The sequence below is a fragment of the Amphichorda felina genome (genome assembly GCF_050947745.1).
Source record: "Amphichorda felina strain 45539 chromosome Unknown scaffold_9, whole genome shotgun sequence".
NCBI classification, from domain to species: domain Eukaryota; kingdom Fungi; phylum Ascomycota; class Sordariomycetes; order Hypocreales; family Bionectriaceae; genus Amphichorda; species Amphichorda felina.
In genome coordinates this window covers 1,730,137-1,744,718 of record NW_028145041.1, presented here as the reverse complement: position 1 = coordinate 1,744,718, position 14,582 = coordinate 1,730,137, and the positions used below count along the sequence as shown (strand labels likewise).

General features: G+C 56.4%; 6 protein-coding genes across 6 annotated transcripts; 5 read left to right on the top strand and 1 right to left on the bottom strand.

Annotated features, from left to right (window-relative positions):
- Positions 1-5,052: 5,052 nt before the first annotated feature.
- Positions 5,053-5,649, top strand: ACO1O0_009112 (uncharacterized protein; the record flags this gene model as incomplete). The annotated part of the gene is made up of 1 exon (XM_083198465.1): positions 5,053-5,649. The coding sequence occupies one exon, from the start codon at positions 5,053-5,055 to the stop codon at positions 5,647-5,649; it is 597 nt and encodes a 198-aa protein (XP_083046200.1).
- A 1,400-nt stretch (positions 5,650-7,049) lies between these two features.
- On the top strand, positions 7,050-8,151 carry ACO1O0_009111 (ribosomal biogenesis LAS1 family protein; the record flags this gene model as incomplete). The annotated part of the gene is made up of 2 exons (XM_083198464.1): positions 7,050-7,441; positions 7,554-8,151. 2 exons carry the CDS (start codon positions 7,050-7,052, stop codon positions 8,149-8,151), a joined length of 990 nt encoding a protein of 329 aa, XP_083046199.1.
- A 398-nt stretch (positions 8,152-8,549) lies between these two features.
- GLO2 (hydroxyacylglutathione hydrolase) lies at positions 8,550-9,767 on the top strand (the record flags this gene model as incomplete). The annotated part of the gene is made up of 8 exons (XM_083198463.1): positions 8,550-8,553; positions 8,618-8,705; positions 8,756-8,831; positions 8,967-9,180; positions 9,245-9,336; positions 9,401-9,535; positions 9,594-9,620; positions 9,681-9,767. 8 exons carry the CDS (start codon positions 8,550-8,552, stop codon positions 9,765-9,767), a joined length of 723 nt encoding a protein of 240 aa, XP_083046198.1.
- A 785-nt stretch (positions 9,768-10,552) lies between these two features.
- On the top strand, positions 10,553-11,255 carry ACO1O0_009109 (uncharacterized protein; the record flags this gene model as incomplete). Its single annotated transcript, XM_083198462.1, is given in 3 exon segments — positions 10,553-10,555; positions 10,572-10,798; positions 10,880-11,255. 3 exon segments carry the CDS (start codon positions 10,553-10,555, stop codon positions 11,253-11,255), a joined length of 606 nt encoding a protein of 201 aa, XP_083046197.1.
- A 503-nt stretch (positions 11,256-11,758) lies between these two features.
- On the bottom strand, positions 11,759-12,649 carry ACO1O0_009108 (translation initiation factor eIF 4e-like domain-containing protein; the record flags this gene model as incomplete). The annotated part of the gene is made up of 3 exons (XM_083198461.1): positions 11,759-12,036; positions 12,093-12,397; positions 12,483-12,649. 3 exons carry the CDS (start codon positions 12,647-12,649, stop codon positions 11,759-11,761), a joined length of 750 nt encoding a protein of 249 aa, XP_083046196.1.
- Positions 12,650-13,657: 1,008 nt separating this feature from the next.
- On the top strand, positions 13,658-14,443 carry ACO1O0_009107 (Emopamil-binding protein; the record flags this gene model as incomplete). Its single annotated transcript, XM_083198460.1, has 2 exons — positions 13,658-14,189; positions 14,253-14,443. 2 exons carry the CDS (start codon positions 13,658-13,660, stop codon positions 14,441-14,443), a joined length of 723 nt encoding a protein of 240 aa, XP_083046195.1.
- Positions 14,444-14,582: the final 139 nt, after the last annotated feature.

Below are 14,582 nucleotides of genomic sequence, written 5' to 3'. Positions count from 1 at the left end.
CCTGGTATGCAGGGAGGGGCAGGAGCGGGCGACAGGGCGTCGGAAATGCCTTTAGGAGTCAACGGAAGGTGCCACCTAGCCTGCTGATGCCCGTATTCATCAGTGGGAGCAGCCACTGATGAGCTAGCGCTTTTATTGCCTCTAGCAGGCTCCCAAGCTGGGAACTTGGAAAGAGGAGAGATGGCCCGGGGCTAGGGCCTTGAGGCATTGCTTAGTGGACCAGGGGTTGTTGCCCTTCAGAAGTTCAGCGGACGAGCCTGGACACGTTCTGGGGCCCCCATTTGGCGCCGCTAGTGGGCGGTACGGGCGATCCCACTCATCGAACCCACCTGGAAAGTTGCCGCCCACGAGTCTGGGTCTTTGCACACTTTGACAAGTTCCCAGTTTCGCTCAAATCTCCCAAGTTCTAGTTTCAGTTGTTGGTGGGTTCGGCGTGCAGTTGCAAGTTTGCAACAGCGGAATTAGGTGGAGAGGACGGAAAGAAAAGGCCAAGGTGACGATAAAAGAGGCTAGCTAACCTGGAAGGTTCGGAGCTCACAGGTTGCATTCGTATGAGTACATCCTAACGTTTCCGACGGCTTCGGGGGATGCCTCGGGCATCGCCTTCCTCGGTTTAATATAAGCACATTCTCTTCACTTCCGGCCTCGACAACTGGGCCCGTGACGCCGACGAGATGTGCACCTATGCACCTGAGGTTTAAGTCCGGTCCGTTCGAAGTTGGTTTGAATGTTGCTCCCATCGAGGTTCTGTCGGTATCTCGGCATCTCCTCATGTGTAGGTAGGGACTGACTGTCTTGTGATGCAATAATGTTGGAGGTACGCAGCATTCATTCTGCATCATGCACGTCAGGTTGGCCCAAGGTGATCTTCCAGTCATGACATTATTTGGAAGGGCATCCAAGACTCGGCGGCATCGGTTCGTTGCGTCGTCGCCCCCTTGCAAGTTGACTTTGTGCCGTCGCGAGTTGACACGGGTCGCAAAAACCGGTCAGGCGATGCAGGCCCGCTGGTCCCCATCAGCGAGTCAGCACTGCAACAGTGACCTGTTTATACGGCAGAATCCCCGAGCCTCCTGCCACGCGTGGCGCACTGTGAGTTGGAGGTTGGGGTGCACTTGCTGCACCCACTAATACAGTACCGAATACTTCATTAAAAGCCTCTGTCTCCTCCGGTCAAACGGTATATGTACTCCGTACGTAGAGGAGCACGGCACCGTGTCCCATCAAAGGCGGTGAGGCCAGCGTTCCAGGTTGGAGACCCACGGCGCCGAACCTTCCGCCAGAGCTGGTGGGCGCGGTTTCCCGTGAGGGTGGATGTCTCTCCGCCCGCTGGGCACCACGGGCCTGTTGCAGGCGCTTGCCTGAATGCTGACATCTGTGACTCGAGTCTGTGACTTGTCGATGGAACCTGGAACCTTGTTCCACGTCCGGACTCCAGCCTCCACGGGACCAAGGCGCCCAACGCCAACGTCTGGGCTTCGCCACTCCTCCAGTCACAACCAAAGATTCCTTCTTCACACTCGAGCGCATCAGCAGCGTGCATGGGCGAATCATGAGGGTGGGCTTACTTTGCCGTCCCCCGACTCCGACTTGAAAAGCCCTGGGTTACCGGCGATCGGTCTGACCAACGGAACGCGCACTAATGTGGGAACTCGAACGACCCTGCAGGGCCGCTGGTCTGCACCGTGCCGGGGCGCTGTGTCCGGCCGATGGCGCGGAGCCATGCCATAAACCTCCACATCCATATCCACGATGCAGCATCCCACGGCGCCTCCAGCATCGGCCAGCACCCATACCCTGCCAGAGTGCCAGGCGGCAAACCTAGCTGGGTTGTCAGTGGGCTGTCAGCGGGTTGTCAGGGAGGAGCATGTCTTTCGCACCAATCCTGCGAGAACTATCAGTCACCGCACCAAGCCGCATTCGATTGACTCGTCACCCTCACCCTCTTCATTGTGGGAGGCGACTTTGGTGCAGTGCGACGGGCCCCTTTCGCGTTCCCCCTTAGCAATCAACACCGATCCCTCCGAAACCTGTGCCTTCAAGAGCCACCTAGCTAATACCTCGTCGCCCGAGGGGCCGGAGTCTCGGCCGTGGTCGTCCCGTCGTTTTGCGTTGATTTCGCAAGTAACGGACTGTGGCCAATCCCAACGAATGAATGATGACGTCCTAGTCTCCGAGTCTCGTCTGAACCCTCTTACAAGTACGATCAATATTACTTACTCGTCCTATGAGTATGAAACGAGGGTACGGATATTCGATATTATTATGCTCGAGTCTATCAGGACGACCACATAATTGATACCGTCACTCCTCCTACCACTCGCATTCCGTGGGGATGTCGCCCAAAAGCCACTTCCATCACGGGTTTGAGGGGGTGAACTGGGACAGTAGGGGTGTGGATAGATCTTCGCGCCCTGTTCCAATCAGAATCGAACTTTGCAATGTGCGTCCTGACGCCACAGACCTGAGATTTTTGAGTCTGCGACACAGGAATGCCACCAGACAAAGAGCCGGGGCTACGCCCAAGTCTCAAAGTCTCTTCCCCATTCATGCCATCGCCTGCCCCCATTCCCAGTGGAGCCTCAGGGACCCAGCTTGCCAGCCAGCATCACCGGAAACCAACATCGCAGCCAGCAGAGGTGAGGCCGCGAGGGTACATAATGCTATGTACCCTCAGCCCACCCAACCGAGTGGAGCTTGAATGCGCAACAAAGGACACAAGCCATGCAATCACCTAGAACTTTACTTGCACCCCTTGCTACTTCATACACCCTCCCTCATGAGCGGCAATCTCAGGGTCCTTGGCTTGGATCCAGCTGGCTACAGTTTCCTTGTGTTAAGCCCGAGGCCCACCCCCGGGTGAGCTCAACTCTTCCATCCCTTCCCCAAAGCCGCTTTGGTGAGTTGGCTAGGCACAAAGGGAGTTTTCCTGGCGTGTTTTGGCTCTGCATGACTGTCAGCAACTCGGCCTTTCACCCTCCTGCTCGAAACTTTTGCGAACGAGTATCGAATAGTATCATTACTCCGTACCTATCTGCAGGGGCGCGGTTTGTCCTGTGTGCCCCTCCACCCTTGTCCTTTGCACGTTCCAGCAAACCGGCGCAAGCGTCTCGAAAGAAGTCCTATTGATCACACCCGACCTCCATCGCGCCCTGCTACACCCTGGGCTGCGCCAAACACGTCTTGCGTGGGAGTAACAATAGTATTAAGGTAGGTATTATTATGGTGCTACGAGTATTACTCGTACATACATAGTAAGAGTAGTATGTACTACTCGTATGTATCAGAGGTCACCCAGGGTGCGAGTGCATGGGTACCACAGGTGGCCCTGTCGCTGGGTTCTTCAAAGGGGCCACAAATTACGGACGACAACTTGTCTCGTCGCCATTAGACGATAAACTAGTTTGGCCGGCACCTTGTTCACTGATCAGAGTTGCCCAGGCCTGCCCCCGAGTCATCAATCTAATATGGGGAAAACAGCCGCAGAGACGCAACTCGGCTGCTGTCCACTGTCCCTACGGGCTCCAGGTACTTAATCAATACCCTTCGGACAATGAATCCTTCGCTATTAACAGCGTGCGTCGGCCCCCATGCCTGTGAGTGACTATCAGATTGCGGACAAGGCAAATCAAGATTCAAGGACAAGGCAGGAACACGGGACGGAGTACCACATGGACGGACGGGGCTGAAGCAGGGCCCGTTGGCCGGGTCGAGGTACTACTGGGGATATGGCTCGGTCGGGTTCAATTCTTCCCACGGGCCACACACACCTCCGGCCGCTGGCCTCCACCTCCTAGCCTCCCTGACGGGGGCGCCGCCCACAGAATGGGGCAATGGACTGGGACCCTTTTCGTTTCCATTTCTTAGCTTGGGATCCATCTGTTCGACACCCCCCTGCTCGGGCATATGACGCAGCCTTCCAGCCCCAGTCACCTCCGTACCGCACCAGCCTACCACAAAGACCATCAGAGACGTGCAAATGCCAATCCTAGCAAGGCGTCGCGGATGATCCAATCCTGCTGGGCCTGGGGCTCGGAAGGGATGCAAGCACAATGGGTACGTACCCCCTCCTCCCCAAGGGTGTGGAGTATGCTTGGTACTTCGCCATGCAGCCCATGCTTCTGTTGATGCGATTCCATGCAACCCGCCAGTTTGCTGGCGCATGCGGCATCGATGCCACGCCGAATCGTTAGATGTCACTCTGTGATTACCTCCGCTTGCCCCGTCTGCCTGTGTCTCGCAGGCCCACAGGCGATCCATGACCGACGGACTGAGTTGATTTTACTTTTAGCCTTTCGGCCGCGAACCTGGAACCGGGCTGGATGTGACTTTCCAAGCCTATCGATACCTGGTGCCACCATATCTATCCGTACTTCGTACCCCATGATACATATTAACCCAACCCCGAGACCTCCCTGTCGAGTTAGTCTCCCTTGTTGAGATATCCATCCATAGCAATATGTCCTTTCCTATCATCACACAACCCAGTACCTTTTCTTCATCCCATACAGAATCTTAACCAATTACTACTCCTCTACTTTCAACTACTTCCTCCATCAGTTTGATACTAAGTATCACACGCCGACTACCTCCCACATCATGCAGTCTCTGAACAGAGGCTACTCGCCTGGATTCCTTCCAGGTCCTCCGTTCCACGATGCCTTCTTCGACGACTGGAGCACGCAAATGGCAATTTCCGAGGCCTCGCGAAGATTATCTCGAGGGTCCAATGGGCAGCGTGCAGGATCAGCTATGAGGATCACCAAGCCCTGCAGCGTCAACAGCAGTCCCAGGGCATCGATGGTTCCAAGCAGAAGGAGGATCACAGTCAATGACAACAACCCGTATCGACGACCGCAGCAGGATCAACAGCATGTGCGGTTTGGGGTTGACAATGGGCAATCTGCACGTCCCGTCAGCTGGCATCCTAACTCCTATGGCTGTTCTTCCCAGTCCTACTCCAACCAGCAACCGCCTTGCTATCCATTGTCGACACCTAACATGTACAACGACCACCAGGAGACAGATCCTGCGTACCCTCAACTATCTCCGATGGTCACCTCCTACTCGACAAACGCATCGCCGTGCTCATCCTTCTCTCCTCTTCCCCTAGGCTATCAGGGAGGAGGCCCTGTGCAATATCTTAGCCCCGATGGCTGGGACCTACAACAAAGGAATGGGTCTTGCTATCCTCACTCGGACGGGGCTCAGCTATACCCTGAGGCATTGCCGTCTCTCACCCATGCCCCAGGCCTGGGTACCCCCGCGGACAATCCCATGGATTGGAATTCTTACATCATGAACGGAGTGGCCAGCACGACGCCCCCAACCCCCGAATCATTCGTGCATTCCCAGCAGGCTCAACCGGCCGTAACTGAGGATTCGGCAAACTACTCGCCGTTGGAGGATAATGAGGAGGAAGGGGAGATTCTGGTGGGCATGGGTCTGTACGACACCCCCGAGAAGTATGAGGAGGACCCCCAGCTCAACAACTATCGTTCGACTGTAACGTCTCTGCTGGGGTCGACATTCCGACCCAAGGAACCAACCGGCAAGGGGCTTACGCTCGAACTAGCGTGGGAACCACCCAAGTCAGATGACGGCGAGGAAGAGGCAGAAGATGAGACCTCGGAAGCCATCACGGCGTAACCCGTTCACGCAGTATCGGATCTACTGGCTGGGGACTCAACTGCAACGGCATCGGACGCGACCTGCTCAGCTTCCTGTCGCATTTTTACTCTTTTTTATTTATTATATTTTTTACATTGTTTTCTTCATTGTGGTTGAAATTCAGCGAGCGTCGGGAATTTTACGACTCCTATTTGCGTTTATAGAAAGGGGCCATTATCAGAGCATCCACACGGACGACCAGGTTTTGATGGCGTTGGAGCAACTGGGTTAAGGGAATGCCCGGGGTGGAACAAAGGGACTGGGTTTGCATAAGGGACATGGACCAGAAGAAGACCAGGAGGTCTGGTCCAAGAGCAGCACGCACTAGCAAGCAGCTGGAACAAAATTTTACACACTTGACACGCAAAAGGTGATGCGTGAGCTATTATTTCTTCCTACTTCGTACCCACGGACTGATCATCGCCACCATTGCAAGTGACGGGCAGGCGTTCCTTGGCTTCCCTTTTGGACTGTGGACTCGCAAGCGGGTGGAGGACGGGCATGAGCGCAGAGCCGCTGGAAAACCCCTGTCAGACATGTGTTTTGTGATGTCTGATGGGTGCGACCCCTGCCCCTTTGAAGCATGGAGCGCTGATTGGTCCAAGATTGGCAGTGTCTGGCCAAGCCCCCGCACGTTCGGTGCCGGCGTGGCCCGTGCATCCTGCAAAGGGCGATGGCAATGATGGGCCACGGCAGGCCACGGCGATGCTTGTGGAGCCCTGGAGCCATTAGCGATGACTCCCAGGTACTAGGTACGTACTCTGTAGCGAATCGATGGGGCCTGCTGTATCCGTTGTCCTGCCGCCCGTGGCCCGCCTCACCGTCATGAAATGGTCCCACGCCCACCTCGCCGACTTTCTGCCCCTTGTGGCTGTGTCAGTCGTCAAGCCACCAGTCCACCGTGCTGTGGCACGACGCCAGGTGCACCTTGGTGCCACCTTTGCAGAGAACTCTCGGGCTTACGGAGTAATACTTACTACAAGCAGTATTTTTATCGCATGACGATTACGCACCTTATGTAATGTCTATCCTCTGATCCGCCGCACCAGGACGTAATAGCGGCATGGTCTGAGCCCGGCAGGCCCATCGTCGGTCGAGTTTACGGAACTATTGAGTCCTTTTGGGCGCATCCAGGGTGTTTCCGCGCGGATGATCTGGAGCAACAGACGACTTTTTTTTTTTTTTCTCTCACAGCTCGCCTACTCGGCCCCCAGCCCCAACGTTTCGCCTGTCCTTTCTCGAACGCAGCTAGAAAACTCTGCCCATCCACCGGGACAGCAACCCTCCCTGGGCTCCATGCCAAGGCCATCCCCCGTTGCATCCATCGGACCGTCGCAGACGCGACGAGCAACCCTGCAGAGGAACCACGAGGAGGAGGGATGGTGCAGTACGTCCTGACGCCGTGGCGGGACAGGCACGAGCTGCTCCTCGTGAGGCACCAGTTCTACGGCTCTTCCGGGCCTACCGTCGGCGGCGACGGCGGCGACGGCGGCGGCGGTGGCGGGTCATGGCTCAGTGGGGCGGAGGGTAATAGCCAGGACGACCAGCTCCGGAGGACAAGCAGCAGTAGGAGCATGAGGCTTCACCAGGCGGTGGCGCGGGTGTCCATGTGGATGCAGCGCGGCAACTGCCCGCACATGGTGGAGTCGACGGCGCTGCTCACGGCGGCCGTCCTGAGCGACGAGGAGGCTGTCGGCAGCGAGGGCGGCGACGGGCGCGCGGCGTCAGCGGCGTATGCGGCGAGGGCGGCGTACTCGGCCGCGTTCAGCAGGTAAGCTCGCATTCCCCCTCCCATGCCAGATTTATACCAAAAGAAGGGGGGGAGCGGGGGATGATCATGATGGTTACCGTGTATGACCCGGCGCTTACACAGCATGCTACAGGTTCGTCACGGGCCTGCTAGACGGCCACCAGGAGCGGCAGCGCAAGCAGAGCATGTACGCGTTGGCCAAAATGATTGGGCTCCCGGCCACGTTCGTCGAGCTGCGCCACCAGGCGACGCACGAGCAGCTGCCGCCGCTGGGCAAGCTGCGGTCGGCGGCGCGCAAGGCCATGAGGTGGATCTGGGAGTACTACTGGCGGCACCTGGGGCCCGAGGGGGAGGGCCAGGGCGGTGCGTGCGAGGCTGCGGTCCTGCGGTATCTGGTGGTGGCGGAGGAGCAGGATGACGGGGGCGAGGACGGGCTGCGGGAGCTGAGGAGGGCGTGGGATCGGGAGGAGCTGCTGAGGTGCCTGGCTGGGCTGCAGGGGAGGTTGCCTGGGAACCAGGCGCAGCTCAAGTGCCTCCGCCTGTCAAAGGAGCTCGTGAAGAAGGAGAAACAGCCTGGTGAGAGGGGAGAAGCTGAAGAAGGAACGTTGAGAACGGCTGGCGGACCCCCGGAGGCGGCGGTGGAGGCGGAGGCGGAGGCAGACTCGGCATCGGACACGGGTTGGTCGCTGTACCAAGGTCCGTGGAGGCCGAAGCCAATTGGCATTGTATGATTATTCCGGCTTTGACATGGCCTATTAAATGATACCCCGAGCACAATGCTCTTTGCTGACGGATAAGATGGTTTCATGGGTTCAATCCTAGGGTATCACGTGCGAGCTCTGCTGTGCGTGGGGCAACGTCATGATGTGAAGCCTGGGTGCAATAGCTGCGTGTGCATTAATCATCAACATATCTAACCCCCTCGTTAGTCGTTACAACACCGCGCCTCATTCCCAGCAACGAGTAATGAACCGCCTCATCTCTCGTAGGTCATTTCTTGGAAATCAATTTAGCAATTTCTTCGGACCCGTATGTTGAGTTGAGATACTTCAATCCGAGTCCTGGCCGTTGTGGCTGATCGTGGCAGCAAACCGTAAACTCTCGCGCCATGCATATCCAGTCGATTCCCATGTGTAAGTGAGCGGCCAGGCATCCCTTGAGAGGTTTGAGGGTCATACAGGAACTAACTCGGAGTAGGGGTGGGCAGTAGCAACAACTACGCCTACCTGGTCGTCGACGACAAGAGCAAGGATGCCGTCATCATCGATCCTGCAAACCCACCCGAGTATGGTCATCCCTCCCAGCAGAAAATACTCACCAGCTCACCTGCGAAAGGGTCGCTCCTGTCCTCAAGGAAGCTATCCAGGCCGGCAAGATAAACTTGACGGCCATTGTCAACACCCACCAGTCAGTGTCTCTGTTGCCCTCTCACATGGGGGATATCTCGCTCACATCATCACAGCCACTGGGACCACGCTGGCGGGAACAAGAAGCTGGCAAGTGAGCACTCGGAGTTGTCGGAGGACTACATGCTGACTGCCTCCAGTTGGAGGCGCTGGGCTCGCCAAAGATCGATATCATCGGCGGCAAGGACTGCGAGGGTGTCACCAAGACGCCTAGGCACGGCGAAGCGTTCAAGCTGGGCGACATCACCGTGAAGCCTGTCCACACCCCCTGCCACACCCAGGACAGCATCTGCTTCTACATGGAAGATGGCACGGGCAAAGTCGTCTTCACTGGTGACACGCTCTTCATCAGCGGTGCGTGGCCGGAAATGAGCACCCACTAATCTTCTGTGTGACGATGACTGACAATGTGCGAAAGGCTGCGGACGATTCTTCGAGGGTAACGCCGAAGAGATGCACGAGGCGTTGAATAAGCGTCTCGCCGCGCTGCCGGATGACACGGTCGTCTACGTAAGTCTATGCCATCGGGCAAGTGCGGGTTACTCTCAAGGCAAGCTAACACCTAGGTTATCAGCCCGGTCATGAATACACCAAGGCCAACGTCAAGTTTTCCATCTCGGTGCTGCAGAGCGAGCCCGTCAAGAAGCTGCAGGCATTTGCCGACACCCACCAGGTGACCACTGGCAAGTTTACGATTGGGGACGAAAAGGTGCGTATTCCCGCATTATGCCTGATATGGGAGATGGCTGTGTCTGACAGCTTCACAGCAACACAACGTCTTTATGAGAGTCCAGGTAAGACGGGAGACTCCGTGTCGCCCAGCTCCGACTGCTTGATGCTAACACAGCATGCAGGATCCCGTGATCCAGAAGGCCACTGGCGAGACAGACCCTGTTGGTGTCATGGCCAAGCTGCGCGAGATGAAGAACAATTTCAAGTGAGAAGTAATCATACACCCCCACCTAGTCATCATTTAAGGGCATGATGTTGACTAGGGCAGAGAGCCGGAGCCAAAGATCTAGCCGAAATCTACGTGGAGGTGAGGGAGCTGTCGGGGGATACATCGTCTGTGTACATGCAGGAGGGTCGTCGTTGTGTTGTAACACCAATACATCAAAGCATTTAGCACACAAAATTCTTCATCTCAAGAAGTTGAAGTGTCTCCATGGACCGCGAGGCACCCCGTCACCAAGGACGGCGGCGCCGCTGGCAGCCCGCTGGAAGTCAGGTCGCACCTTGTGGGTGGCCTGACGGGTATCGATCTTGCTTCACTGTCCACACTTGCTCGCTCTGGGGAATTGAAGGCGGCAAGCTCTAGCATTTTTAGAAGCGGTTCGTAGTTGTGTTTTTGCATTTCGGGCGTCACGGCGAGGGGCGATCAAGGCGCGCAGCGCAGATGGCTGCGTCGTAGCACGAACAAACCTGGAGGCGATGTATGGCATATATTCCGCTGTGTTTGTGACACGATTGATCGTGTCCGCGGAGTTGGTGTCGCGTGGAGCGGTAGCATCGCTGTTGAGAAACCAGAGATGGTTGAGGTGGAAGAAAATTTGGAAGCTCGCAAAAAAAGCCGACGAAGTGGATGTAGGTAAAGCACAGTGTACATATAACACAGTGCCCAAATAGCACTGTCTTTGAATCCACCAGCCCTTGGTTCGTGACATCAACGTGCCACGCGAAGCAACGTCCCGACGCCGCATCCCCTCGCCGAGTCACAACAACGCACATGGTGAGTCAACCCCTAGTACCAGAACTATTCTACCAGGTCTGATTGTTTCAAGCCTCCAAAGCGCAAGTCTGGGCGCGGTGCCGCCACCCCCAAGGCAGCCCCGCGCTCGAAGCTCGCCAAGGAGCACAACGTCTCCGCGCAAGAGGAGGGCGAGATCAAGGAAGCTTTCAGCCTCTTCGCGGAACCCATGGACGGCGAGAAGAATGGCGTAATTCCCATAGACGACGTCAAATCTGCCTTAATGTGAGCTTTCACCCTCCCGGCCGGGGCCCGAACTTCCAGCTATGTACAATGAGCTAACGGATATCCGCCCCCTACCCGCAGCGCCCTCGGCATCCCCGCCTCGAGCAACGCCGAGCTCAAGGAGTTCATCTCCATCCTCGATCCCGAGTCGGACGGCTACGCGACCTACGAGCCCTTCTTCGCCGTCTGCGCGCTCAAGTTCCACAGCCGGGCGGACGACGACGACGACACGCACCGCGCCGAGGTGGAGGAGGCGTTCCGGCTCTTCACCAATGGGCAGGAGGGGCCCATCACTCTGGCTCACCTGCGGCGCGTGGCGGCGGTGCTGAAGGAGGATGTGGACGAGGAGGTGCTCAAGGACATGATACTAGAGGCGAACGGGGGGGCGGGCGTGGCGAGGGGCGTGGAGGTGGATGAGTTTGATGGGGTGATGAAGAGCGCGGGTGTTTGGCGGTGACGATGTGGAGGAAATGGGGTTGTCTGTCACGATATCTGATGTCTTTTGGGTTTGGGGTTCTGTTTGCGCGGCGTTGGGGACATGATATTCCAGGGTCCACAATGGACACCAGGATCCAATAATCCAATAATCCAATATAGGGGTCCTTTCAAAGACCATCTCGCTAACAATACACGCCTATTGCTAGAAGAAGCAAGGATATATCAATGAAAAGGGAAATGCAACAGCCCTCTTCGTTGTGGTTGCTGCGACGTACCGAGGATACATTGGCCTCTATCCTGGGGAATTCTCGTAAAAGAACCGCTCGTTAAATCGTCAGCCATCTAATGTCGATATGGCTTTACCCTGTCTTATATACCCAAACGCCGTGAATCATGCAGATATTCGTGGGCCTAGTCCCCAAATCACATACTCAACGTATCCAAAATCTCCCCGTATAACATGTTATCCTCGCCATAAAGGTGTGATGGAGACTCGACCTGAAACGCATGCTACTCCCCATCTTAGCCAACAGGACTGTCCGCCGCAGCCCGCGCGGCCTCAGCCCTCTTCTGCGAGTCCAGCACGGCCTTGAGCTCCGGTGGCGGGTTGAACCCGGGGTGGTCTGCATGCTTCTTGTAGAAGTAGTTCTCCTGCTTGGGGCGCAGATCCGGGGGAAGCTGCTCCAGGACGCAGGCTAGAATGCCGTCAATCGAGTTTTTCTTGGACGAGTCACGGTGCCAGATGGAGATTAGGTGCGAGTTGAAGCGCACAGAAAGGCCGACCCCGGCGAGCTGGTCGTCTACAATAGTATGTTAGCTAACTAGCACTTGGCGAAACTAGGCGATGCAGACTCACTCTCATCCAGTGCCGCCTGGAGCACCTCGCCAATGGCCAGTAGCTGGATGCGGGTCCAGAAATCGGGCCCGACGGCCTTGGGGACGCGGAACGTCCAGCTGCCGCCGTTGATATTGCGGCGGTCCTCCCAGACGGGTCGGAAGCCGGACTTGAAGAGGTAGATGGACTCGCGCATCTTGATCTGATCGACGGGGGTGTTGTTATTGTAGCGCCAAAAGTCCTGGACCGACTCGATCTGGTCGCCAAGCTGCTCCAGGTTGGGTTGATAGTCCTCACCATCGGCGGCCTTATGGTCCTTAGACTGCCTGTGCATCATGTCAGTCACGCATGTGTCGCCCGGGTCAGGGAGCATATTGGTAAAGGGGGGCCACAACAGGGACCGGTACTAACCTGTCAAAGTAAATGTTCCAGTAGTGCTGCGTGGGTAGCGGCCTCATGGTCTTGAGGAAGTTGCGCTTGGCATCGTCGCGCTGTTCGGCGGGCGAGCTGGCCTCGGTGCTCTGGCTCTGAGACAGGCCGGACAGGCCGCGGGTGAAGATCTGCGGGCGCATCGACATTGTATGAGCTCGGTATTTAAGTGCTGGTAGCCGTATGTAAGTTCAGCAGTCGAGCCTTGGCTGTGAATTGAATTGCGATGCCGGATGTTGGTTCGGTCGTGGGGGGGCCGGGGGAGATGCGACCTGATGGTCGGCAGCTCAGGAGGGGCGCAGCTCTGCAGGTGTGATGATCGACGGGGGCAGTGAGGGGCAGCGGCCAGCGACAGCGAACAGAGACGTGTTGTTGGAGAGGGCCCCAGGTAATACCTTGTAAGAGCAGCAAAAGGATCACTTTTAGAGGGGAAAGTAAAAGACAACGAGGTGTCTCAGGCAAGGTGACATATGACAAGACATGGCAACTCAGTTCGTCCTGCGGCGGTTGATTGGTTATTGGCTCATGGGACCATGGGACTGAAAATCTCCACGCAGGCGTCAGTTGGTGATGGCCGTAATGATTCGCTCACGAAATCGATAATACATTTCAGCAAGTACAAAGAGCACCACCGCATCATCTTATGGTAAGCTCTATGTATTCTTGTTATTGAACCTAGTCAGCATACCTACTCACAAGGGCTTACTAGACCACTGGGAGCCCGACGCGCTGGTGTGAAGACATCGGAGGTGAATACTAGGTACGTACGGAGTATGTACGAATACCAACCGCCCAAGAACCGCCCAAGTCTTGTCGCCAATGCAGCGCCCTGGGATATTCAAAGCATTAGTGCAAGTGACCCGTTGGCTCTATTCGTACGGTGTGTTTCATAGCGTGATGTAAAGATTCAAAATATCACCCATTGATGGTGTCTGTGAGAGCTACAGCGAGGCGAAGATCGTAACACAAATGTGACTGGCACTGGCACCTATTCGTACCCGCACTCGCTATGTCTGAACCCCTGAAGCCCCAAAATCCGGGGTCCCGTCGCGACTCTTTTCCCAGCCTCAACCAACAGCACTACCAAATCTCTAATTGACCACCAATCCCCACTCGCTTTTGATATCAGATTTTGCAATTCGAGCAAATCCATCGCCATGGCCGACGCAATATCGTCCCTTCCCCCGGATCTCTTCGACCAAACCACCATCATCTCCCTCCTCTCCACCGTCGCCATTGTCGTCGCTGCCTACGTGACCTCGCGCCAGGTCCTCCCCTCGTCCACCTCGTCCACCCTGCGCTTCTTCTTCATCTGGCATCTCGCCGACGCCCTGTGCCACTTTATTCTCGAGGGAAGCTTCCTCTACCACTGCTTCTTCAGCCACGTCCCCGCCTCCGATGCCCTCGCCGTCGGCTTCTTCCCCACCCCATTCAACTACCTAGGCCATGGCGCCGAGCGCGTCTACGGCGCCCAGTCCGGCGGCGACAACCCCTTTGCCCAGCTGTGGATGGTGTACGCCCGTGCCGACAAGCGTTGGGCCGGTGCCGACCTGGGCGTCATCAGCCTCGAGCTCCTAACCGTCTTCTTCGACGGGCCTTTGGCCGTGTACATCTGCTACTGCATCGCCAAGAAGGACCCCAAAACCAGTATCTGGATGATCATCCTTGCCACGTGTGAGATATACGGAGGTATGCATTGCGTTCACTCCTTAAGAACTTGAGAGAGCTTTGCTAACGTTTTATTTCTGGTAGGTTTCATGACCTTCTGCCCCGAGTGGCTGACGGGCAATATCAACCTCGACACGACCAACTTCATGTACCTCTGGGTGTACCTCGTCTTCTTCAACACTATCTGGGTGTGGATCCCCCTGTACGCTATATATTGGGCCGTGAAGGATATCTCAGGGGCGCTGAGCGAGCGCAAGGCGAAGAAGAATCTATGAGCCCGTGGACACTGCGGATAGCTCTCTAGGTACATGCACAGTGAAAATATTAATGGTAATAGAAGGTGTTGACGATGTCTGATTACAAAAGAGCTATCGTAGGGGTATTATCGGTTCATTCCGAACCAGCAACATCTTG